The following is a 25,024-nucleotide window of genomic DNA, read 5'->3' on the forward strand; positions in this document are numbered from 1 at the left end:
TTTCAGGACGCCGGTTCGTTCACATTAATGACAGATTTGAATCACTTACCTAAGCGAGTGTGAACCATCCTGTCAGAGAGATCGGATTTGAGCAAAAAAGACTTGTAATGTGAACGTAGGACTTTTTCTTAGGACTTTTCTAAAGAACTAATTTAACTAATTTAATTTAACTATTTTTTTCAAAAAACTTAGGAAGATAATGGTGAATGAGGCTCATCTTCCTGGAGGGGTAGTAGAGCATTTGAACAGTTTGAGCATAATCGCCTCCTTTCAGATGCTCATCTTAAGTGAAACGCTTCAATTAAAAGCAGCTCTGGGATTACACACTTAAGGTTTCGACACTGGTGTCGGAAAAGAAAAAGTGGTACTGTGCCATCTCAAAACTATTCATACTTTTACTTGAAAGCATCATGACAAAAAGCCACAGCTAGAGCTGCATATTAGGCCTTGGAAAAATCAAGCACAGATGGAGTCCATCCTGTAATTTGTCACTGAGGCTTTGCACCCAGTGTTGAAGATGAAGGAGATCCCTTGAGCCGCGAACTCTATATAGCACAGCACATTTGTCAGTTCATCTGCAAACTAAAAGTCAAAAATGTCTCACTGTTGCGTGCAGTGAGAGAGCAGCGTGATCTCGGTTGCTGGCGTCCTCCCGAGTGAGATGCAGACAGACCGCAAAAAGCGCCGAGTGCTGATAGGAACGGCTCTGTATAATAGATATCACAAGCCAATAACACTCCCAAGTGTTAGCGCGGCGCTGCCTTCATTTCCATTTTCACTTCATTTTACACATCACACGCCATCTGGAAGAATGCTTACGATTCCCCATCTAACCGAGACAGGTTTTTGGTGCATTAGTGCTGCTTATAACTCCCACCATCAGTACAAGGAGGGGGTCTGCACACCTCCAAAGACGAGGCTGGTGTAGCGGAAATGAGATCTCTTCAGATAAAACTTTGTTTTCCATGGAAAACAAATGCTAGTGGTGCCTTTTTGCACAGACAAGACTTATCACTGGTAAGATTTCTAGCTAAGCTAGATAATTTAAGCCAAAAGTGAAATTTGTCCAATAGAAATGGCCCTTATCCTCCTACAGGTCTGACTTTGGGGCGTCTGCCAGCTCTGTCTGCTGCGTCTGTAGCTTAGATTTAATTAGGATGAACAATAATTTTGACATTTCACAACAGCAGCAACTGAAGCCAACAGCAACTGCCCACTGGCCTCTATTTGTGCCAAGTGTTTTTCGTTGGCTGAAACAAATCACTCAACATCATCGACAATGTCTATAAAAAAAAATCGTTATCAAATATTTCTGTTGTTGATTTTTTGTTTACGTGTTCAAAGTGACATCCAACCTGGAGCAGGGTTAATGACATGCCCTGAGGAGGGCCGTGTCGGACCGATGTGATCAGATAGCGAAAGAAAAAGAACAATCATGGCGGAAAAGAACATCGAACATTTTCTTAAAACAAAAGATCAAGTATTGACATACAGCATCTGCAAGTGTGACTTAGCTTTGCACAGTAACACAACATTACATTCAATCGGAAAAGGGCACAATTGTGTGGATCCTAAAGCATCAAAACTTCATGTTAACATTACTAACCTTGGTCACTGGAACATTCTGACCTGTATCAGTTTCAGGTTAAATGATGCTGCAGTATAAAGAGCTATAATATTACTCTATACATTTATTAGTATATCACTTATTTTAGGCTACTGTTTATTGCTTACTGTGGCTCCAAATTATGAGCAGCCTTTGTTCTGTGGTGGTGATTCAGCTTTTGTTCACCAAAACCTCAGTTTGTCAGAACATTGCTAAACACTTTGTTGTGACTGAAGCTGAATATTTGATTATTTGTTGATTAATTCACCTGAATAATCGACTATAAAAACATTTTGTGAGCTCTCATCAATGGAACACAAATTTCCTTTCACCCCAAATGTAGTCAATTAGCCAAGACTTGTCTGGTGTCTGTTCTTTCCTTCTTTGGTTCCTGACATTGTTTAACATGTTGTGTTTAGAGAGGCACCTATCATTAACGAATTTTTATGATCAATCCATCGGTTGACCGTCTGGGCTAACTGAACACATGACAACAGCTCCAGCACTTTCTATCAGCCACAGTCAATATAAGTAACACTGTTTGCTCTTTAAAAATGATTCTCCTATTTAAACAACATGAACTCCAATAAAGTGCTACACTGGAACTAAGAGACTATTTATCACAATGTGTTATATAAAACTATTGGGACAATAAAGAATTTTGAATGATCGATAAATCTGAACAAAAACATTGACATTTTCACCGTTTACCACAGGTATTTTACAAGTACATTCACTATGTTTACGGCAGGTTCTGTTTGCACCACGGGGGCTGACAAAACTTTAGGGCCTTTTCACATGAAATCTGAATTTTATAGACAAAAAACAAGCAAAAGTTGTGAAAACATACAAGTTAACGCTAATGCTGTCTTTCACATCAGCGTCTGTGCCTTTCAGTCGCACTTGACAGAGAGTTTCAGGGAGTTTAATCGCATATTGAACTTGATGTGAAGGTTTCAGTGCGTTAAAAAGTCGCTTCTGCTTATTTCATCCATAAAAACAGATTCACAGAGCAACAGCTGTGTGTAAAGGCTTATTCATAGCGAGGGAGTGCATAAACCTCATGTTATTTACATCAGAAAAATGCAACGGAGACCAGCCGAAATTAAAATAACACATTTGCTAACTGTCAAATGCATATTTGGAGCAAAACGTAGCAACTGCAACTCTAACTGTTTTCTACAAACACTGAAAAAAGGACAGAAAGAAATGACATCACTATGCTATTATCACTAACTTTCAAACTTTTGTAAATTTGCTATTTTTTTTGGCCAAATTATCACTTTAACTAGAAAATGTGAGCACGCTGCTTTTATAATAGAGTAATGTGTGTCAAAAGTGCTTGTTGTAAAATGGTATTCCTTTGAGTTACCCGGCTGAGAAATCTTGCTTTGTGAAATACACTCCAGCGGTTGCAAACAAGCATGCTGTCATTTTATTACAGGGCAAACATGGGGAAACATGAACCCGCAGGCTTTATTAAGTCACATTCCAGCTGTATGTCCCCCTTATGGATGTGCGTCTGTGTCTTTGCACACATATGGCGGCACAGAGGAGGCAGCTCAGCAGCTTGTTGGTCTATAAAGACGCAAAAACGTGCCTTATCGATGCTCCTGCATCCCCTCACACCAGTGGGCACACAATACCCTGATGTGGTAGTGACTTTGGAAGTTAAGGTCCCATAAACTTCACGTCCTGATGTTTATTGCTGGACCTCGTTGGGCTTTTATTATTATTATTTTTTTAAACAAAGGTCTCCTTAGACCACTCGTCAGCGCTAGGGGCCCTCCACCCCCATTCAGCGAGATGCAACAATGGCACGATTGTAAAAAACCACACAGACCCTCTCTCTATCTCTCCCCCTGCTCTTTCTCTCTCGCTCTGTAGCTGCAGACATGCTGCTGTACAAACACTAAACGGGGCGTCACAAAAATAGAGAGCCCAAAACAACCCACATGAGGAGTTTGAACTGGAGATCCATTTATAGACAAATGTGCGCATGCATGAAACTACCAGGTTTTATGAGACGGCTGCTTTCCACAGCTGGCCGTGCACAGACACTGGAAAACCATTTTACTATAAAGTTGAGCTGTCGCTTTAAATTTGAGCCTTTTCTCCTCACATGTACGACAATTCTTGACTGCCAACTTTCAGTCATCGAATCTCTGTCTAAACTTGGTGTCCTGATGATGCTACTTGGATAAGATTAGCTTCTGCTGTTCATTCTAAAGTGAGAGAGGTTATGTGGACACACTACTCAAATGGCCCCAAGAGGTAAGAAACCAGGGCTAAGAAACAAAAATAAAAACTGCACTGCATTCCATCCTCGACGTAATGTCTATAATTTGCTTAGAACAAAATGGAAAACTGGTTAATTCTGTTCCTTTCGCATACGCTGTGTGTGGGCCTAACATAATGAAACAGTAGGTTTGGACCAAACAGTTGTGTTCATATTGGTAAACACACATCCAGACAAACAGGCCATGAAAGTGTTAACTATGGCTTAAAATTTATATCATCACATAACTAAAGTTCTGGCAATTTTGGTATAGCACTGCTATGTCTGATCCACTCGCACCAGCACAACACACACTAACATGCCACCACCACGTCAGTGTCACAGCAGTGCTGAGAATGATCCACCACCCAAATAATACCAGCTCTGTGGTGGTCCTGATCACTAAAGAACAGGGTAAAAGGGGGCTAACAAAAGAGAAACAGATGGACTACAGTCTGTAATTGTAGAACTACAAAGTGCACCTTTATGGTAAGAGGAGCTGATAAAAATGGACAACGAGTGTAGAAAGGAGGTGGTTTTAATGTTAAGACTGATTGGTGTATTTATCTCAAATTAAACTATTTTAGAGGCTTAAATAAAAGGTTAACAAAGGCTTCTGTATTTTGGAAAGTCCCTTCACTTTTTAACAAGAAACAACCAAAGTAACTGGAACATTTTTATGCGCAAAATAGTAAAAAAACAAAAACAAACAATATATAGATAAACCTGTGAAAACTGCTTTCCAACACTTGCACCACAGTCCCCAGTAAAAATGGTTCTAAACGTTGTTTCCCATCTCAAGATGTTGGCTTTTTATCCAACAATGTTTTTTGTTACGATTTTCCATCCTACCTTAAAAGGAGCAGCGGTTACATTTGGGCACCAGAGTGCAACTGCTGCAGCATTTAAGGTGGAATGGCTAATTCGAAGAAACGTGAGCATATACTCGTGCCTCTGACCGTCAGAAACTGCCGGAATTTGGAAAATATTTCATTCACGATTCATGATTTCTCCGAGAACTTTGAGACCTTGTTCCTAACACTGAAAAGAACACGGCTGTGTTTACATGCAAAGTTTTTGCCAATCCGATTGAATACATTCTGATTATAGATGAAGACTGAGGTGTTTATATGCTCACTCTACAACAATTTGATGGAAAATCTCCTTTTACATACACACTACAAGTAATCAGATCCTAAATTACATGCCTGCATAGATAATGCACCCCTTAGCGTAGACGTTACCATGACAACAAGCACTGTGTCCAGTCAGAGTGAGATAAGCAGCAGTGTGTTACCTGAGTTTTCAGTTTCAGCTCGCTTGTGTTTTTAATTGCTTTAAAATGATGTCAGACTCAGGAAAATGTCCTTCACATGTCCTTATTAAAGAAGGCCGAGAAGAAGACGTCGTGTTCTGAGACACATAAGCTGGACGTCCGTCCCACCGCCGTCTTTTAAAGACCAGAGCATAAACTTCGTCTCCTCTGCAGACCAGTTTCTGCTCCGCCATGTTGAACGGTATAAACTTTCACTATGACGTGACGAACATGAGCAGAACATGCTTAAACTTTCCGATTGGGAATGTAATCAGATACAGGCGTTTACACGGATATTATTCTTCTATTTAACGGATTATTTACAGGACTGCCCACCTCGTTCAATCAGAGAGGAACTGTATTCCGAATGGTCTCTATCAGACTAGTCTATTCCGATTGAGGTGTTTACATCAACGAACTCTATTCCAAATAAGCTTTTAGTCGGATTATTAACAAATTATTAAACGACAGTGTGTGAAAACTGTGAATGTCAACATTTAAGAGTCTGGAGCTAAGACATAAATTGAAAGCTAGTGGGCTACATGGAGCAAAAACAAATAACATTATCACCAGAAGGCTGGGTTGCGTTTCTGTTCCTAGCAAAACACCACTTATTTCTGTTTTTTGTTTTTGTTCTCTGAACCATCCACAAAACCAGCACAAAATATGGTACTCAACCAATAAAGAGCTGAGGCGCTGGCTTACATCAAATGAAAAGCAAAAACACTCACTCAGCAGAAAAAATATTAAGTTCAATATCAGATTTTCTCTAATAAAGACTGCTGTAACAGTCAGAAAGCCATAGGAAACTGCATACTAAATTACATTTTGCTTCATTTAAAGGATACAAACCCCATGGTTTAATGCAGGTTTGGTTTAAAGTTATTCCAAATTTAGTCATTTTAGCACAAAAATTTTAACATGACAAATGAATAAAAGCTACTAACATGATCAGAACCTCCGTTCTGGCCTCCAGATTGTGTCATTCATTGTTTGAAAGCTATCTTTTGCATGCATTCCTTTAACTGCTTGATCAGACACGAGCCACCAGCCTGAGGGCACAGACAACCTCAATCACCAAAAACAAGGTCAAAGAGAGTAGCCAAGATGGTTCTTTGAAAACCCTGATCTCGATGTGATCTAAACTAAGGACGATGTTTCAGCCCATCCATTGTTAATAGATTTCTGACCTGCTTTCAGAGGGACGCAGCACAAAGAGGTCACGCGCATCTCCGGCACAAAAGGAGCAAAAGTGACAGGAACTGAAGACGAAAGCCACCCATTCAAAGCCTCTCTAAAGATTAAATGATACGTTTTTTTACCTGCTTTTTTAATGCTTTTTTCTCTATGTATCAGTACATCAGCATGTAGGCACTGCTTTTCTATGAACATGACTTTATTTATTTATAAATTTATTTATTTATTTTTGCTGCGTGATGTAAACTGACCCAGTGACAATATGTGCTTATTAGGCTTGATTCGATTGACGACAGTATTGTGAATCACCAATATACTTCTAGTATCGTGATGGCTATCAAGTCAGCCTTAAATGCCAGAAAGCACACTGCTTTAAGATGCACTGAAGTAAATCAAACTCATATCACAGTTTGTGTTTTCTTTTAATATGTAGACGGAACAAATTACATGTGAAACATGCACTGTAAAAAGTGGCTCATCAGATCAGCCTAAAAACATGACTTCTTGTGGTAACAAGTAAATTAACTAGTTTTATTAAGCCCAAATAAATACTTTGAATAACTGTTTTTTTTTTCCTTTTTAAATTCTTACCCAATTTTCTCCCCAGTTTAGTCGTCTCCAATTCCACCCGCTAGTTAGGACTACCCCAATCAAACAAATCGATCAATGCTAGGAGGGTGAAGGCTAACACAGGTTTCCTCCGAGACCTGTGAAACCAGCCACCGCATCTTTGCAACCTGCCGCTCACGCAACGTCATTGGACAGCTAAACGTGCTCGGAGGAAAGCGCCAACCGCCAGATCTGTTACATCAGCTAGGAGACGCCTGCGCTGACTAGCATTGCGTTGAGTGATGGGAGAGAAGGTGGGGCCATCCTACCCACCCGGAGAGAGCGAGGCCAATTGTGCTCTCTTGGACTAAAAAAAATTCCCCTGTCCCAATCAGCAATGGGTGGGGTGTGATCGGATGATGGTATATTGCACACGATCTCACAAGCTTAGTGCTTATCAGTGTTTAGCTCAACACTTATCACCTTCAGAAAGTGGTGTTGGGTTCATTATCTTAAGTTCAATGTTCAGAGTTAGACACATTTTAAAAACTACATGCTGAACTGGTACAGCGAAAAAATAAATTTTAGTGAAATATCCGTCTAAAATACTCTGTTAACAACAACCATCCACTGGAAAAGCTGTTTGGTTCAACATACAGAAAACCAGCCTCTACAATTACATAGTAATTACTGTATCTATCCCTATCAGTCACACAAACAAACACAGAGCCACTGTTTACACCAATACTGTCCGGTGGACAAGTGACAGGTTTGACATAAAGACAAAGCACTGCTTTCAAAGAGAAGTGATAGCAGACCTGAGGATGTTGGGGTGGGAGAGTCTGTTCATGAGCTGTACTTCTCGCAGCATGTTGGCCCGGTTACTGCTCAGCTTGTTCATCTTCAGAGCCATCACCTGGTCTGAGGCTCTGTGACGCACCTGGAATAAACAAACAAATCTTTATTTATGTCCACAATCTGAAATATATTACATGAGCCTCCAAAATTCATCAGCCGTTAGTCATGTATAAACAAGTGGCTACATCAGCACAGAGTACAGAGAATTTTAGAGATACACGAAGCTGTAATTTTGTCTAGATGTTTTGGTTTTCGATAGCTGAGGACTCGGAATGACGAGTTTAGCTTCCATTTCTGTAAAACCAAGGATTTGAAAATGCATAGAAGGCATTCAATGTACACCGAATGAAAATACAAGCCAAATACACCACAATTAGTGACTGACTGTGCAAGTGGCTGGTATTTTCATTACCTTGTCAGGCAACAACCCACTTCTATCAGAAATTCTTTCTATGCTCTTTATCTATAGTTACTATGTCATGCCTGGCAGCAGACAGAGCTTGAAATGATTTTCCACATCTGACAGCGCCTGACTGATCACGTCTGGTTTGGTCAGATTCAGATTTCGTTTCCCAAACGTGTGTCTGGCTCAAAATGGTTCAAATTTCATGTTTGAGGTTCTCAACGCATTTCCCCTGATACGGTGTCACCCTTTACTTCATTCCTCATATCTATGTTCACCACCTTAAAGCTGCACTATGTTCAATATTTTTGCTTAAATTGAAAGAAGCGGCATTACAGAGTCAGGAGGAAAAAGACGTTAAAATCTCGTGTCTGTGCAAGCCAGCCTGCAAAGCCTGACACAATTTAAAAAGTTAGAGGCATCGGGTTGGGAGTTTCAGTTTTAACGCCACATGGCTCAAAAAGAGGGTCCGGCCCAACGTCTAGGCCTCAAATGCAAAATCAATATTACACTAATGAGTAGATACGTCTTTCACATCCTTGGGCGACACGTCCTTCACCGAGCTTTGAGCGGGTTCTCTTTGAATTCTCTTTCAATGTGTTCGCGATCAGATTTATGTTACGAAGTGTTCTGCATGCTGCGTGCAGTTACACCACGTTTACATAAAACCTACATAGTGCAGCTTCAAAATAGTCTTTAATCTGACACACTGCAGTCATCAGCTCTGCTGTTGACAGAATTTAGCACCAAGGTCCCACACTGGATACACAGGATTCTCAGGTCAGTTAAGCACAAGCAAAATGACGTTCCGGTTTAATTTCTTTGAGCAAAAGTAAATTTTGTCACGTGTTAAATATATTTTGTGTGATATTTCCTACACAAAGATTTTAGGATGAAACAGGTGAAGGACGTCCCCACAGTATGAGAACAGCAAATAATGGAAAGTTGTTTGGGATGTTATTTAAAAGCATCACTTGATAAACAACTGATTTATTTATTTATTTATTTTTTTTACATCACAATGTTTTATATTATATGCTTAAATTACTAATCCATAATTTAAAGACAACTCTTACTGTCATTTGATATAACTGGCACTATCCTATCACATTTCATAGGTTGGTTTGGGTCAGTTTTGGACAAATTTTGTTGGGCTTGGGTCACTTTGGGACTCAAAACTTTTGCTGTTTGGTAAAGTTGGACTGGACAGAAAGTTCAGAGGCTATATTTGGGCTCCGACTTACAGGCAAAGTAAAGCTCTAACAGCAGACACATTAAATATATTGAGATACATTGAAATATATTTGAAAATGCATTTTAGAGCTAATGGAATATTTCATGAACAGGAACAGTTGCTGTGCACTGAAACTGCAGTGTAAATATGTTTAACATCTTACTGTTTGACTGAGGAAACCATTATTTACTTCTACATGTCTAGGAATTCTCTGTAATCTTTTAAATACTCAAACAAGAAGCGAGGCAAATTCTCAAAAATGCTCATTTGACACTGCAGAAAACGACTGTCCGTAATAGTAGAAGCTGTGTAGTGCAGGAGCCCCTCGGACTAAATCCTCACAAACCCTCACCCTTGCAGTTGTTCTACATTGGGGTTCTTCAGTTTTGGTCCTGGATGACCGTGTCCAGCACAGTTTGGTCATTTCCCTGCTCAAACACTCTTGGTTCAACTCATCTGTAGATTTAGTGGGTGTGTTTGTGCAGGGAAATCACCAAACTGGGCTGGACACGGTCATCCAGGACTGGAATTGAAGAACCATGTTCTACATGTTGTTGAAAGGTATTTATGACCCCTTTATCTGGCAGATACCTTAGTTACCTTTAGCTCTCAGCAAAGGAATAACAGATAAAGCCACTGATCCTTTCCGCAAACATGGTTTATGTTTTATGCTTTATTTTACTACATATTTGATACCAAATAAGCTGCCAGCTTGTTTGACTGAGAAAACAGTCACATTAATAGATAAAACATAAGTACCAAGGAATTCAGCTGCAAAGATACTGACTGGGTTTACCAGCAACAGAATTAACACCTAAAGCCACACTTTTCTTTCACACAGTTGGAACTGAAAATTTCACAGAACAGTTATAGAATCCAGTGACATCTAACGTGTTGCTTGTATGATAATTGGGGAATGTGTAAACTATCCATTTTGTTGAACGGCATATGTAGTTCAGTAACCGTCATGTTTGGCATCACACGCATGGTAAAATAAAGCAATAAGCCACGAAAGGCAATGAATTTACCATGATTAAAGGGGTGATATATCGTAAAATGTGGCTCAGATGTCAGGTTTTATTATCATATTAAAAAACGTCTAAATAAATTAATTTCCATGAATATAAAAAAAAAACAAAAACATTTGCGCCCTTAAAATCTCAGGCTCGTTACAAACGAAGGCTCATTACTTAGTAACTACAGGGACTTCAGTGCGAACTGGTCGAGCTATTCTTAGATTACAGAGGTGTGTAATAAAACTTTGGGCGTGCTGATGGGCCCTGGCTTTTTTAGGGGTTATGTGATAAGTATATCTTTTCAGTCTCCAAAAAACACTCTCTAATGGTGTTATCTACACTGCAAACATAGACATTTTATTTACTATTCAAAACCACAGACTCTGGCATAATTTTCATAAACATTTCATGCAATATCTTTCTTCATGTAGAGGCATTAACTCTGTCTCCACCACTGTGAACGATTCTAACTGTAATAAGTGACTTTATTTACATGGCAATCATTCAAACACATTGAAATTTTGGAAAATCGGTGGAATTTCCCTTCAGCTGTAGGTGTTACTGTATTAGAAGGTATAAAATGATTAGTCTTTCTCAGCCGGTTAAATCATGTCTGTTATTTCCTCATTTTATTTGCCTCTTCTACATATTTTCCCTCACATATTCTACAGTACATGCATTTTATTATTTACTTTTATTATTAGACTTTGTGTCTTTTGGCCACAATTGTAGCAGATTAAAAATGACTTCACTAAATGTGAAACTATCATCTATCAGCATATTTAATTTAAAAGAGAGCATAATAATTTCGGCTGAGCCGTATTAAGTGAAGCACAACATATGAACTGCTGAACAAAAATCAGTGTACTCTTAGTTTTTGATCATATTTTTTATATGTGCTGTTAGTAGTGCATTCTGTCAGTAACCGACTCATCAACCTCAGAAAAATTAATTTTGCATAATGTGACGTACATCATGTTTTGTGAAAATGTCTTCAAACATCATGATATTGTACGTTTCAACCTTCCTGCCTTCATATCAGAACTGCCATTAATAATAATCATTTCTAACATGCCATTTAATAGTTATATTTAACCTGACCTCCCACAGTCAGATAAATGAGACCAAGTCAACTTGAAAGCAGGCCACCGGCTTGAAACCATGAAGCAAAACTGCACGACTGGGCCTTGTTGTAGCTTCTTACGATGAGAAGCATGTCAGCTAATCCACAAACTCCTCTCTCTAACAAGCTTCAGCAGACCTAGTTCTCTGCTTCCTCTTCATCTGCTTTTCTCTGGTGGACTAAAATATGTTGAGAAAGATAAACCACAGGAAGCCTCTACGACTGAGTGAGAAAAACCGACTTCGGCGTTGGCCAGGGTCAACTTCCTAAAGCTGAAACACAGAAGATAAACCAAGCTGGGGTATTGACACATCATGAAGAGCAGAGAACAAACATGCAGAATAAGCCTGCAGCACGTTGTGCAGTGTTAGCACTGCTGGGTGTTATGGTTGATGATGAAAATACCCATTTAGACTTATTCGGTATTGGGCAATGCTGACTCTCGAGAAAGAAGGTGCTGTTGCCCAAAAACAGCACTGTGCTCTAAGCCAAAAGATTGGCAAACATGCTAGTGTTGGGCTTCATTATTCATGGCCATTTCATTAGAGTACAGAGTAAACACCACCGCAGACAACGTGCTACCTGTGAATGAGGGACTTATCAAGAGTGAAGAGCAGGATGTAAAGAACGATACACAAACCAACATAATGTGGCCAAAATACAGCTTCTGTAAACTAAATGTACTAGCGCCCTACGTATCCACATAAACAGAGCTTTATTTTGGTACCTCACGTCTATAAAGATATCTGGGCCCAGTTCAGTTCCGTAAATGAACATATGTGGGTAGTAATCTGAGTGGTTCTGACCACTGGTGTCATGGTGGGTCCAAACATGTGACTGATTACACTGCAATACTAACTCTAAATACTCTTGTTTGGTGCTACTCAAGTTTTATTCACCCCCCCGAATGTTCCTCTCTTAGCAGCATGCACAATGCAAAAGTTCGATAACCCTGGCTCAAATGCTGCACGCTGACTCGCTGAACGGATTTATCACGTTCTGCTCGAGAACAGCGCTGGTGTTTGACCGTTTTTCTACTGTAAAACATGACTGGACATTGGACAATAACAGCTTTTGTGACAAAAGGTATTTGGGGTTCAGAATGCATGTGTAAAGACAACTCGCGACAATCAGCTCGTCTTTTTAACAGATGGCATTTATTGTTTTTTGCAAATGAACCCTTCATTTGCTGACTTATGTCATTTGACCAGTGGCACCCAGTTCTGGACACCACTAAGTTTCACTGTCATTCTTAAAAAGGCAAAGCTGACTACATCTTAAGCACTGGGGACATTTTAAGAGTCTGTCACTTGTAAAAGACGTCCTTTATAGCGAAAGTTTGGCACAAATGGACAAAAGTACTTCGCAAAGCCACTCGCAGTAGCAATGGTAGTGATACTGGTCATCTTGAAGCCTAAATTTTGACCATACATTTGTCCATTTTTACAAATAGCAGATAACAGTATGTCACAGTGTTGGAAACACACAGTCTAACGCTGCATTCATACCAGCAGCGAGAATGATGGTGGTGCAAAGTGGGTGGAGCTGGCGTCGCGACAAGCCTGAGCAAAGTTGATCTTCATGCAAATTAGGAGCAAAGTGATGCGGCAATTACTAAAGGGAATTGTGCAGGGTGGGACATGCTTTACCCCCACCATGGTAAAACAGTGTCCTCCTTTTTTTGGTTCCTTGATATTTACTCTAACTAGTGATGCCGAAATGGCAGCAGTGCTCATATTTGTGTCTATTTGTGGTACATAAATAGACGGTGATCACAAAGACCTAACTGACTGCATACTGACTGCACAGATAGTGACACACTATGCAGGGATTAAATTTATAGACAAGCAACTTCTTTTTAGGAGTTTCATTTTCAGCTGAAAAGTATCTGATCCGATCATAGGTGGTTTAAAGTCGAGGGCAGGGTATATGTTTGGGTATAAAACACCCAAAACATATTTAAAAACAGACTTAATTCTGATCGCATAAACTGCTTCAGGAGGTGATGATGAGACATGCTGTAGCCGGATGTTATAAAACCCTAAATGCATCTGTGACACATTCGACAACCGAAACCCCTCTGAATACTGTGAAAGCATATCCCTCTGCTGTTCTGCTTATGGGGAAGACCCCCGCCCTCTGGGCTGCCACCACTCAACAGAGGCATCGCTGCTCCTTAAGTTAATTTCTTGCTGCGAGTTTCTCTTCAGCGCTTCATTCAGTGGTCCAAACTAGTTAAAACAAAGAGCCAGTTTGGTTCATTTTTACTTTGCTTTATCTTTATTTTCTTAAATCACTACAATATATTACATTTTATTGCACATTTATTGTGATGACTAACACAGAAGGCTAAACAGACGTCTTCTTCAACACAGGCAGCTATTTTGCATACTACACATCATATAGCAACTGGGTTTCAATCTGACTTACTAAAGACGAATTTGATTACTAAGTATAAATGCATGTGGTTACAATCTTCTCAGGTTATAATCCAGATACAAGTCACAAACAACTAGTCTAAATGGGGTCAGGGCCTTTTTAAGATCAAGACAGTTTTAATCTCACGTGTGCTTATTTAGACGAGTACAGGCATCCATTACGAGCTACATGTTAGCTTGTAGCTTCCAAAAATACTGAAGCAAACCTCTGACACTACACAATTCTGGCTCATTGATTACATCTGTGATAATGGAGCAATTAAGTAAATTTGATTTTTAGTCAAACTACCACTTCAACCAAAGCAACAGAAATAAAAGGATCTACTGCTTTGCAAAGATGCTGATCCCACTTCGGCAGTGCACTGGATCCAGGTGATTTAGCAATTGCCTGGATACCAAGGCCTGCCCATGAGCACTCTGGCCACAGATGGCCATCCGCAGCCCCCTGCACCGACCTTACAGCACACCTAGCAGGCGAACAGCCTGGCTTAGACACAGGCCCAGACACATTACAAACCCATACTGACCGTCTATTATTGAATAATCAGTGCTATCTGTTCAAATGACAAAGCTTAAAGACATAAAGTCGTCATTTAAAGCAATAAATATATTTTCTCTGTCATCTCCTTCTATTAAGATATGCCCTGCTTACAATATTGAAGCTTAGTTATGTTCCATTGTTTTTTAAGATGGTTCTGGTGGTTTAGGTTCTCGTCACTAGCCTAGGAGATCTCTCTCAAAACAATCACGGTACTGGACGTGGCTGTGTTCAACAAAGGAGGAGGATTATGTATTCCATTGTTGGTGCAGACAGGTGACAAAGATGCCAAGGTCAGTTGTGCGTTACCATGAACAAAACCAGTTCTTCATGCGCAGCGCGGCGGCACGGATGACAGCTGTAAATATGACACTACTTGAATGCAAAGTAAGTCACGTGTGGTCTGCCGAACAGCAAAAATAAAAGCGATAGTGAAAATTCATCAGTGTGCAAAGTGAGATGCCGCTCCAGACAGGCTGACAGCAGGCAGCCCATCCCCCAACCACATGGGGCATTCGGTTCGCTGAGTTAACCCCGTCTGCGCCACATGCTACACACACTCAAACGGCCTCGAATAAATACTGAGATGATGACTACGAGGGACCCCTCAACAAAACCATACTTTGTCTGCCTAGTCTAACTCAAACATGTACTGCATAGCAGTTTACAGGCTTTGAATACTTGTTGATTTATCTGATAAGTACTTAAACACACAACGCATTTTTTAAGACATTCCATTTCACAGAACAGATACTCTTCCATTTCAATCCATGTTTGCGTCTAGGCGTGCGTCTTACGTCCGCCGACATGTCAGCCTAATTCTTTTTCGGTAGTGTTTGCATGCGTGTGTAGTTCACATGGCTATAGAAAGTGGTAGTGAGTGATTTGACTGCATCTCTATGGGGTTTACACTTACTTTTGTTTACATGACTGAACCATTTTAATCTGGGCTGAAACTGTTGCTGAATTAAAAGTGAACACACGATTATTAACTAAATGATTTTTTTTAGTTAATTATTTACTAAAGTCTCCAAACATTGAAATTAAATTAATAAAATAAATGAAAAATGGCTTCATATTACTTCTTCATTCATCATTCACTGGATATGTTCATTATTCAATTTATCACCCTTTTTTATTTTCTCAATTGTAGCACATATTTAATTATTTATTGTTGTCTCATTTTATTCGCCATTTATATGATGCTGAGTGGGCATGTCTTAAATGCCTGGGCAACATCTGATACATCACTGACAAGGGCTGAACTGTTTGGTGAACACATGTAATTGCAATTTTTCAGACTAATATTGCAACTATGATTTAAATTGTGATTATTTCAAGTTCAAGCCTGTTTTTTTGGCCAGGAAGGCCAGAACATATACTGTTTCTGGCCTGAGGCTTGACGCCTGAATGTAGCGTGTGACACTGCCAGCAAGTTGGGGTTGTGATGTCACAACACATGGAGGATTGGTCTAACTGATCTACAGGCAGTTCGCAAGCTCTGTATTGTTAGGTTAATCATCCCCACTTAAAACATAATACATTATTTTTTATCATGCAGGCTATAATCTTAATAAAGTGCAGCTCTTGTGATTTGAAAATTGCACTCTGTTAAATTGCGATTCTGATATAAACACGATTAATCTTTCAGCCCTATCACTGGCTACAGCCTTCCTCGCTTAAAAACTCCATATCAGGAAAACTAAATTTTCTTTTTCTTTTTTTTATAAAAAAATATAAAATATAAAACAGTTTGAAACAGTATTTTCAAACCGGAAATTTCCAAGCTTACTATTCTCTCCCCAGTCCTTACAGTCCATATACAGAAATTCAGCAGCTTATTCTGAATTCACCGTTTTTGTGATGCCACAATGACCAACACATTTACATATATCCGCCTATTCAGCCTATGGCAGCTTGGCCCCACCCACTCCCACTGAAGTTATAGGGAGTGTTTCAGCTTTCTGTGCTTTTTAAATGAGGGACAACACAGGGCAGCCAATCAGAGCATCAGTTCATGTAAATATAGCCTATCGATCTTAAATGCACAGTAACAAAAACTGCCTGTTTAATTGCAACAGATGAAAAGAGGTTTAAAAAGAGACATGATTTAAAATTTTATGTCTCTTTTGGTACATAAACCCCCACAAATATCACAGGTGGACCTCAGGGGAAAAAATAAGATATAACAACTATTGTACAAGGATTTGGGTGCTTTCACTTTATTAATTGCTGGCACGAATGACTGGTTTATGATTTTGTGACTGTATATTTTACAGATTTTATGCGTTAATGCAAGCAGCTCCATCACGCTGGAAATATCCTAATTAAGCTACAGAACACGACAGGGAGTCACACGATCTCGAGTGTTCTATTGCTTTTATACAACAGTTAAATAAATGAATAAAAAGAAATAAATAAATTGGGCCGTGAATGTGTCATTTAATGTTTTAATGTCAGCAATTCCTTCCGCCAAATTATAGTTCCTTAGCCAGCAGTTCATTTTATTGCGTCAGTTTTATGGCTCAGTCCGATTTGGTCAGACTCTGAAGACGAGACTACACGTTTCGTGAATGGTATTCTGTTCATTTCTGGCTAATTCCAGGTTGTTTAGCTGTTCTTCTGTCACAGCTGCCGACTGAAAAGCTGCTCAGTGGTGATGACAGTTTGGGGAATTTAGTGTCGTCTCATCTTCAGAGTCTGACCAAATCGGCTGTCAGTCAAATGTGATCTCAAAAGTGTCCATTTTCTGTTTGTGGCAAAGTAAGAAGCAAAAACGTTCAAATGGCTTGAACGTCTCTTATGGCTGTCAAACTTGTTGCTTAGAACGCTTCTCAACCAATCAGCTTGCGTGGCCGGAACTAACTGTCGTATAAAACAGATTTATCGTCCGGCGCATTATTTTTATCTTGTCCTGGACAACTGGATGGTCGTAGTCTGAAGTCTGAACTGCAACTTCAGTATGCCATAAATTTTAATATGCTGTGCTTAACATCACTGAAATGTTCCTCTCTTCCATAAGACTGTGGTTTCCAACATGTAGCCTAATGTTCCCTTTACCTTTAAACGAAGGGTTACTACAAGGCATCAAAGATTTTCCACACATCTAAATGCAAAAAAAAGTCTTACGCAAAAGTTTGAGCAGCTCAGCTCAAATGACATGCTTTGTTGATTTTTTAATTGCAAATAAATCAACACACTTATACGTAGCATTTTGCTATAAATTTGAATGCACAACTGCTATTTACTTGCTGAACTTAACATATTGGGAAAATATGTAAGGCCCAAACTATAGTTTCCAAAATGTTCAATTTAGCAAATAAATAGAAATAAATGTGCACTAAAATATTTGCATTCTTACATAAAACAAAGTCACTTGACCACCAAACTTTTGCATTAGCCTATACTATACATACTTCACCTCCTCTACAGGGACCGAGAACGTCTTGGATGTTTAGATGTAAAGCAGGTCTTGGATCTGGCTCGTGTTATTACATGAGTGTAATCAATAATTCTGATTTCCTAAACAAGAAAATGTGATTATTTTTAGATCAGCCCTACTGACAGAAGAATTGATCTCTGTAATGGGCTAGATCCGGCCAGGCAGGGAGCTCAGCTCCCCAGGCCTCATCTGACCTCCGATATCCACAGGACCCTTTCAGAGCACAGCATTAATACAGAGCAAGTCACGGAAACCAGCATCAGATTGCTCACAGCACCACTTCATCTAAGGTCAGCATGACAACAGTGCCAAACTGGCTCTGATACTAATAATAAAGCGCAACAGTCAGGTTTCTGGGCTGCAGTCATATTTGACAACATAAAAAGAAACTGACCGTGTGGAACATGCGTGTCATTATTTAAAGCAGTAAATAATACCTTCAGTCTGTGATCTTCTACCCAAACATCTAGTGCGGTTTCTGGTTTCCTACAACAGTTATGAATCACACTTAAGCAGTGTGAAAATAGAGGTCCAACATCACGTAGCATACTCGACCACATCATCCAGTGCAATGTTTAGTCAGCTTCACTGGTCTAACGCTTATTTTATTATCATGGAATGGCGAGTATGTTGCAAGTCAGTGTCCCAAAGCAAGTCTCCTGGCAAAAAAACAACCATCTGTTCACAGCTTACATAGTTTCCAATTGTCATCCTATGTACAAACAGCAAGTGCCCTTCTATTGACATGTGGGGCAGCAACCAAGAACGGACCAGTCTTCCAAGGAAATTTAGCAAGCATGGTTAAAGCCACAAGCCTGAACTTTATCCTGATCGAACTTACCGACAAATAATTCAGCATTTGGGTTTATACACTAAACTGGCATGTTGTCAAGTTGGTACTGCCACTCGGAATAACTAGAGATGGCGTGAATTCAGGCTCTTTTCATCCTTTTTGTGCTGGAGAATTGCTGAAGTTCTTACCATTTGCAATCACTGGTGAATTAAATAATAGCAGTACATACAAAGTTACTGCTGGTGTTCCCCAGGGATCCGTTCTTGGTCCACTGTTGTTTAAAAACTAACCTATAGTAAATAACTGTTATCAGTACCCGGGCCTATAATTTTCTAACAATACCCAAGCCTTACCACGTGTACCTTTTAACCACATGACAACTACAGTGATTAAACTAATAGCACTATTTATTTATTTATTTATTTATTTTTACCTTGTAGACCTCTGAGAAGAAGCCGGAGCCAATCCGTTCACATATGAAGTCATCAAGGCGCGTCAGGCAGGAGAAGGCACTGATGAGGGCACGATAGGAGGAGGGGCAAACCCTATCCAACTGGGCAGGGCCCGTCTCGCCTCCAACACCTCCACCGTCCAGGTCCTCCAGGCGATTAGGCCGCATAGGGAACCCAGCAATGGAGTTGCGCTTGCTCCTCTCCATTGCTATTGCTGCACGACTAATGTGGTGGAGGGCTTTTTAATGAGCCTTTCACATTTTCTGGGGTGTGACTGTCCTCAGCAGACCTTGAAAAACAAGACGAGAAACAAATAAGTCATTGTAATGATCTACACACGTTTTGAAAATCTGGCTATCCATATAAATTAGCTATAATGATGATGGCACATGTCATTAAAGTCTGCTTAAGTCATTACACAGTAAATGGGAAAAATAAAATATGGCCTGCAGATTTAACCTCCCACTAAAAATACCCTTCATTGTTTTCTTTTTAGAGGCACATTAATCCTTTCATATTAAATCAGTGTACCACCAATGCAAGAATTATTTTACAAAAACCTCTTTGATGAATTCCCCTATTATAGCTGTTTGTTGGGTAATGGAAGCTGATCAAACGTAAATTATGGGGAGAAATACGGCCGTCGAAAAATGTGTAGTGAACTGAGAAACAACTCAAGCACACAGATTTCATTTTTGGACCCAAAAACTAAAACTTTCCAAGTGTGTTTACAGCTTGGTTACAGCAGAAATGGGGACTTGAGTCTTGATTTGGACACGGAATTAACCGACTCGCCACTCGACCAGAACTCTGGACTGAAAACTTGCAATATTTCAGCCTGAGGAAAAAAAGCAGAACAAAACCGATTAAATCAGGACCACCATCCTTGATGTGGTAACGGAAAACAATTCTAACTTTACTTGTCAGTTTGGAAACGGTCAAGTGCATTTACTCCTGAAAGTGTGTTCTCCTGCAGCTCACTGCAGCATGAGGTCCAATAACGCTTCAAATAAGGACGGATAGACTGAAGTGCTAAATGCAGTGTTTAAGGGATCCATATCATGGAAAAACAAGTTTTATAAAGGACATCGTTTCAAAATGTGATGTTTACTCCCCAGTCCAGGGAAACTAAGCTGTAAAAACAGCCTGTTTTGAACTTATTACTTTTATGATGTTGTGAAATATCAAACTACTTACATATGTACACCTATTCACCTACAGCAGTTTAGCTCCACCCATGTATGAAGAAGTTATAATGAGTGACTGAATCCAAACTTCTTTTTAACTGAGGCAGCCAATCAAAACAAAGATCACATACAAATATTAGTTGTTGAAGGCATAGTAATGAAAACAGCCTGTTTTATTCTAAGGGATAAAGAGAAGTTGGAAAATGGTCAAGTAAATGTTTTTTTTTTGTTTTACACATGATTATGGCTGTTTTTGGCACATAAAACCGCACAAATATTATAAGTGGAGGTAAAACGTTTGCCTGGTTCCAAGATCAAATATACTAGCTAGCATAGCAGCTAATTAAGTTGAAGTTGTCAGCCAATCTGCTGAAGGTTTGGCAGGCTGTATGAGTTGACCCTCATAATAATGCCTGAAGCTCATAACGAGACTAAAGTGAAATTACAGCCATTCTGAAACGTGTGTCTGGGCGGGGTGTGGTTTTAAACAGGCTCCTAGGAATATTTCTTCTGAATTGTCCAAAGAAACTTCTTTTAATGTGAACCTGAGCGCAAAACTGGATTTTTCTGGCATCGTTAAGAAGGAATTCTACTGATTTTTTAATATTTCTGTGTAATTAAATGGTTAAAATGTAAAGAAAGTCATTCAGAGTGGTTTGGTGTGAAATGCCTCATTCTAGAGAAACTTTCCATGTCAGAATTGTTTGCAGTGGCGATGACAGGACATCTGAAAAATTAAACGCCTCCAAAACTTAGAAAAGAAAAGAAAGAAAGTTGATAAATGAAGGGGTTATGAACACACTGCCTGATGTCTGAGACACTGATTTATGAATGTTCTGAGATAAGACTTTGGCCTAAATTATATTTCTTTATCCATTCATGGTGGAGAGGTATATGCTTTTTTATTTCAGCTTTACTGCTAACTTACCATTATCAACTTTACATATAAAACTCGCTGGTGTTTTTAGATAGCAAATAAAAATTGTATGTTTTACATTTTTACCTCTCTTCTGGTTGTTTTTCTTCTTTTGTTGTTTAACGAGTGACGAGAGTCTGCCTAAGTTCTCTGTAATTGGACTGAACCATCCAAAAAAAAGTGTTTTCACGCTGCAAACACCACCTCTTTTGGTCAGACCAAATTTTGGTCTGGACCGAACTAGGCAGGTGTGAAAATACCCTTAATCACTACATTTCTCTATGATGAACCATCTCAATTCAAACCACTCTAAATGACTTTTTACGTCACAACCACTGAATTATGCAGAAATTTTGAAACACTGGTGGAATTCCCCTTCAACATCATTAAATGGCTTGACTATCAGCGCCAGTTCCCACTTTGACACACCTCAGTTACAGTCTGATGCAATAAAAGAAGCTAAAATGATGCAAAACATTCAGCTTCTGATGGCTGATTCCAAGTCTTCCCTCCAGCATATTCCTTTAAAGACATTCCTGCCTTTTCCAGAACATCATCTTTTCCAATTTTCACACAGCCTGAGAAAAGAGTTCTCATTTTCTGCTACATTTGCCTGAATCTTTTTCGTCTCTGTGAAAACCAGCAGAATAAAGCTGCATTCCAAACAAACGTTCTCGTTTCCCCTTATTCATTTAGAAAACAACACAGCGGACGGATATGGGATAAAGTGCCACCCCTCTACATTCCATTTCAACCCCTTCAAATGAAATAGAAAAGGGAGTCATAACGTGTGGCTTTGCCAGCATCTAAACACTGGCTTCCCTCTTGGGCAGTTGTGCACCGCACCCCAGTTTAGAGCCATTTTAAGAAGACCGAACATTTGTCCAGCCGTTAGCGTTCTCAGCAGCTGGTTCCTCTCACAACAATGCGATAAATCACCAAAAGTGTACCTCTGCGGATTTCTCATTTTCTGAGAGGATGGAGGACAGAACAGAGCTTGAATAGTGCAGCTGTTCCAAATGTGCACTGTAATATTTAAGATGATCTTATTTTAACAGACGACGTTGCATATTTTTGTATTTTCCCTGCTAAAACACCACAACACTCCTATCGCAAGAATAATATCCAAACGAGCCCTCTGACTAAACACCAATTACATCTTACCGTGTGCTTAGAGCAGGGGCCGCAACCCAAATGTTCAGAAGAGCCATTCTGTCCTTTTAACAAAATCAAACCACCTTCGGAGCCACAACATTTTATGTCCGTTATACCATCTTGGCTGTAAGTATGTCTCAGTATGTGCTGATGTGCTAGTATAGGCTAAGAAATATAGTATGAACGAAAACGCAGACTTATTTTGCTCTGCTTTAAGCTTTAGCTCAGCTATAGCTGCTTTTCTCGCATCTCCAGCAGGAAACTTTTTCGCAAAAGTGGAACATTTTCTTGTAAAACGTCTCTCAACGTTCGACTTTTCATAAGGCTGAAGTCGCTTCTCATTCGCCAGCTTCTTGTTTGAATTTTCCCGTTCCACCTTAAACGGTGAGGCGCCAGAACTGTTGCACTATTTAAGGTTTAAATCTTTCTCTTTGCCTTTCATTAGCTACGTTAGCTAGATGTTGTCGTTGCTATGGTGACCAGCCGTCTGCGCGCCAACCTTCAGGGTTAAAGGGTGAATTAGCAGTTATACAGTAACTCCAGCGTCTAAGACCATTTATTGTTATAACTGTGTTAAAACGATCAGCAGAGCTTTATTTTACTGCAAAGAAGGATTATTTTATTTTTACCTAAAAATCTAATTCTGCCTTGGAGCTGCAACAGGGCAGTAAAAGAGCCGCATGGTGCCGACTGCTAGCTTAGAGCATCCTGGCTGTTCACTGCTCCAGATCAACATGAAGAATCAAGATTTTATGTACTTAAGAAAAAGGATATTTTTGGTCAGAATAAGTCTTTTAGTCTTTAATACGTTATTAACTCTCCAGCGCCTGAGATGAACTGCAACTGCACAATGCAACATGCCATAGCACTGTGACTGGGGTGGTACTGTAATACAGTCTTATAGGGTTGCACTATTCACAGACTACAGTCTAGCGCTTGTTGTGTACAATGATTAGCCAACGATGTCACACAGCACCCAAACATTAACCCTTTCAGAGCACCAGAGCACAAAAATTATCTTGCGCTATCTGTATTTGAAACGCAGCCATAAATTATGATCAATCAAATGTTAATAACTGTTTATATTTAGTGTGTACTAGCTCTGTCTGGTGCCTATTACGACGTACGCTGGATCTGAAGACGGGTAGGAATAAAGTGATGCTATGTCCATAAATGTATTGAAGCATTGCTGTCTGGCATTTGTTGCATCTGGGAATCCATAATATGGTAGTACAAAAATTCAAGCGTGCAGTGTAATGTAAACAAAGCAGTTCAGTATTTTAGAAGGTCAATTTTTAATTTGGGATTTAAATCAGGTTGAGAGAAGTTTTGGGGATCCATTAAAAGAAATGATTTGGGTGACTATTGACGTCTAGTGTTTGTGGGCAACGTAAGCCTTGCAGTTCCAGCGCTAAACTGAAAAAGCAAAATTTGAAAAATCACAGGGCTTGGCTAATCGATTACACCTGGGGAAAGTGGAAAGTTTAAAACAGTAATGCACAATTTCCAATTTCGTGGAACTAAACTTCACCTGACTGTGTAATAGAATTTTGTCCATATCGTGTAGCCCTAGACTGTGTGTACATAGATATGAAAGTCAAAAACTGAGTTTAGATCATCAATCTTGAGTTGGTTTGCTAAATATGACCCTCGGTAGGGCACTCGGTGATCAGTCGTGCAGTTTAGTTAGCACACTGTTTTCCTTGGCTTAACAAACGTCAACGGGACAAACAGGGTCATAACATTTTTGGTTTAAACAGGCAAAACAGGCTTATGTGACTGTATCTTTTTTGGTTTATGACACGGCTGAGGTCGTCTGCACTAAAAGAGTACAGCAGATTGCTAATAATCCAGCACAAGCTCTGTATAATAAAATAAACAACTGAAGAGTACTTTATCTTCTGCTTATCTTCCGACCAGTTTTAGTCACACTGAGTTCAGTGACAGGCAATGATTCAGCACTGAAAGTGCACTTTCCCCTCAAACAATGATAACAATAACGGTCACATAGACTTTAAACATTCAGAAAAGAGGACCTGTCTTCGTAACCCACTGCTTCAGTACCTGGCAGCAAATCAAACCACATGAGACTGCGAATAGAAAGCTAAATAGAGCAAAGGCCTTCAAAACAGCTCACTTTCAGATGCTTACAGAAGGCCATAGGTATTTTTCGGAGTGGCCTGATCAGGGTATGCAATCTCTGGTACACAACGAGTACCTGAACCATGGCATATCTGACATGCCTCAGCTCTGAAATAGGAGGACTTGGACAAGGACGGCATTTTTGTAATTGCATCATGCATGTTTAGCCAGGGTGTGCTAAAAGGGGAAAAATATGAGACACAACTACCTTGTCTTAATCAAAAGCGAAAAGACGAATCTGTCTCTGTAGGTCAGTTTGGCAAGTCGAAGTCTGTGCGCATGGACACGGTGATGAATCCCACACTGAGATGGACGATCGTACGTTCACGTCTTCTGGTAGTTTTGGACAAAAAACTTGCACTTGCTATCATTAGTGCCACAT

The 25,024-nt window shown here is 39.7% G+C and overlaps 1 protein-coding gene across 1 annotated transcript in view; it reads right to left on the reverse strand.

The window, feature by feature from the left end:
• tesk2 (testis associated actin remodelling kinase 2) overlaps window positions 1-25,024 on the reverse strand; it is a 60,718-nt gene that overhangs the window by 31,580 nt on the left and 4,114 nt on the right. Inside the window, exons 2-3 of the mRNA XM_036556478.1 lie at window positions 19,224-19,531; window positions 7,764-7,885 (exon numbers count right to left, since the gene is read on the reverse strand). Coding sequence (XP_036412371.1) covers window positions 7,764-7,885; window positions 19,224-19,448 — 347 coding nt within the window. The 5' untranslated portion in view covers window positions 19,449-19,531. The remainder of the gene's footprint in view (window positions 1-7,763; window positions 7,886-19,223; window positions 19,532-25,024) is intronic.

The sequence above is a fragment of the Colossoma macropomum genome, unplaced genomic scaffold, assembly GCF_904425465.1.
Source record: "Colossoma macropomum unplaced genomic scaffold, Colossoma_macropomum, whole genome shotgun sequence".
NCBI lineage: Eukaryota > Metazoa > Chordata > Actinopteri > Characiformes > Serrasalmidae > Colossoma > Colossoma macropomum.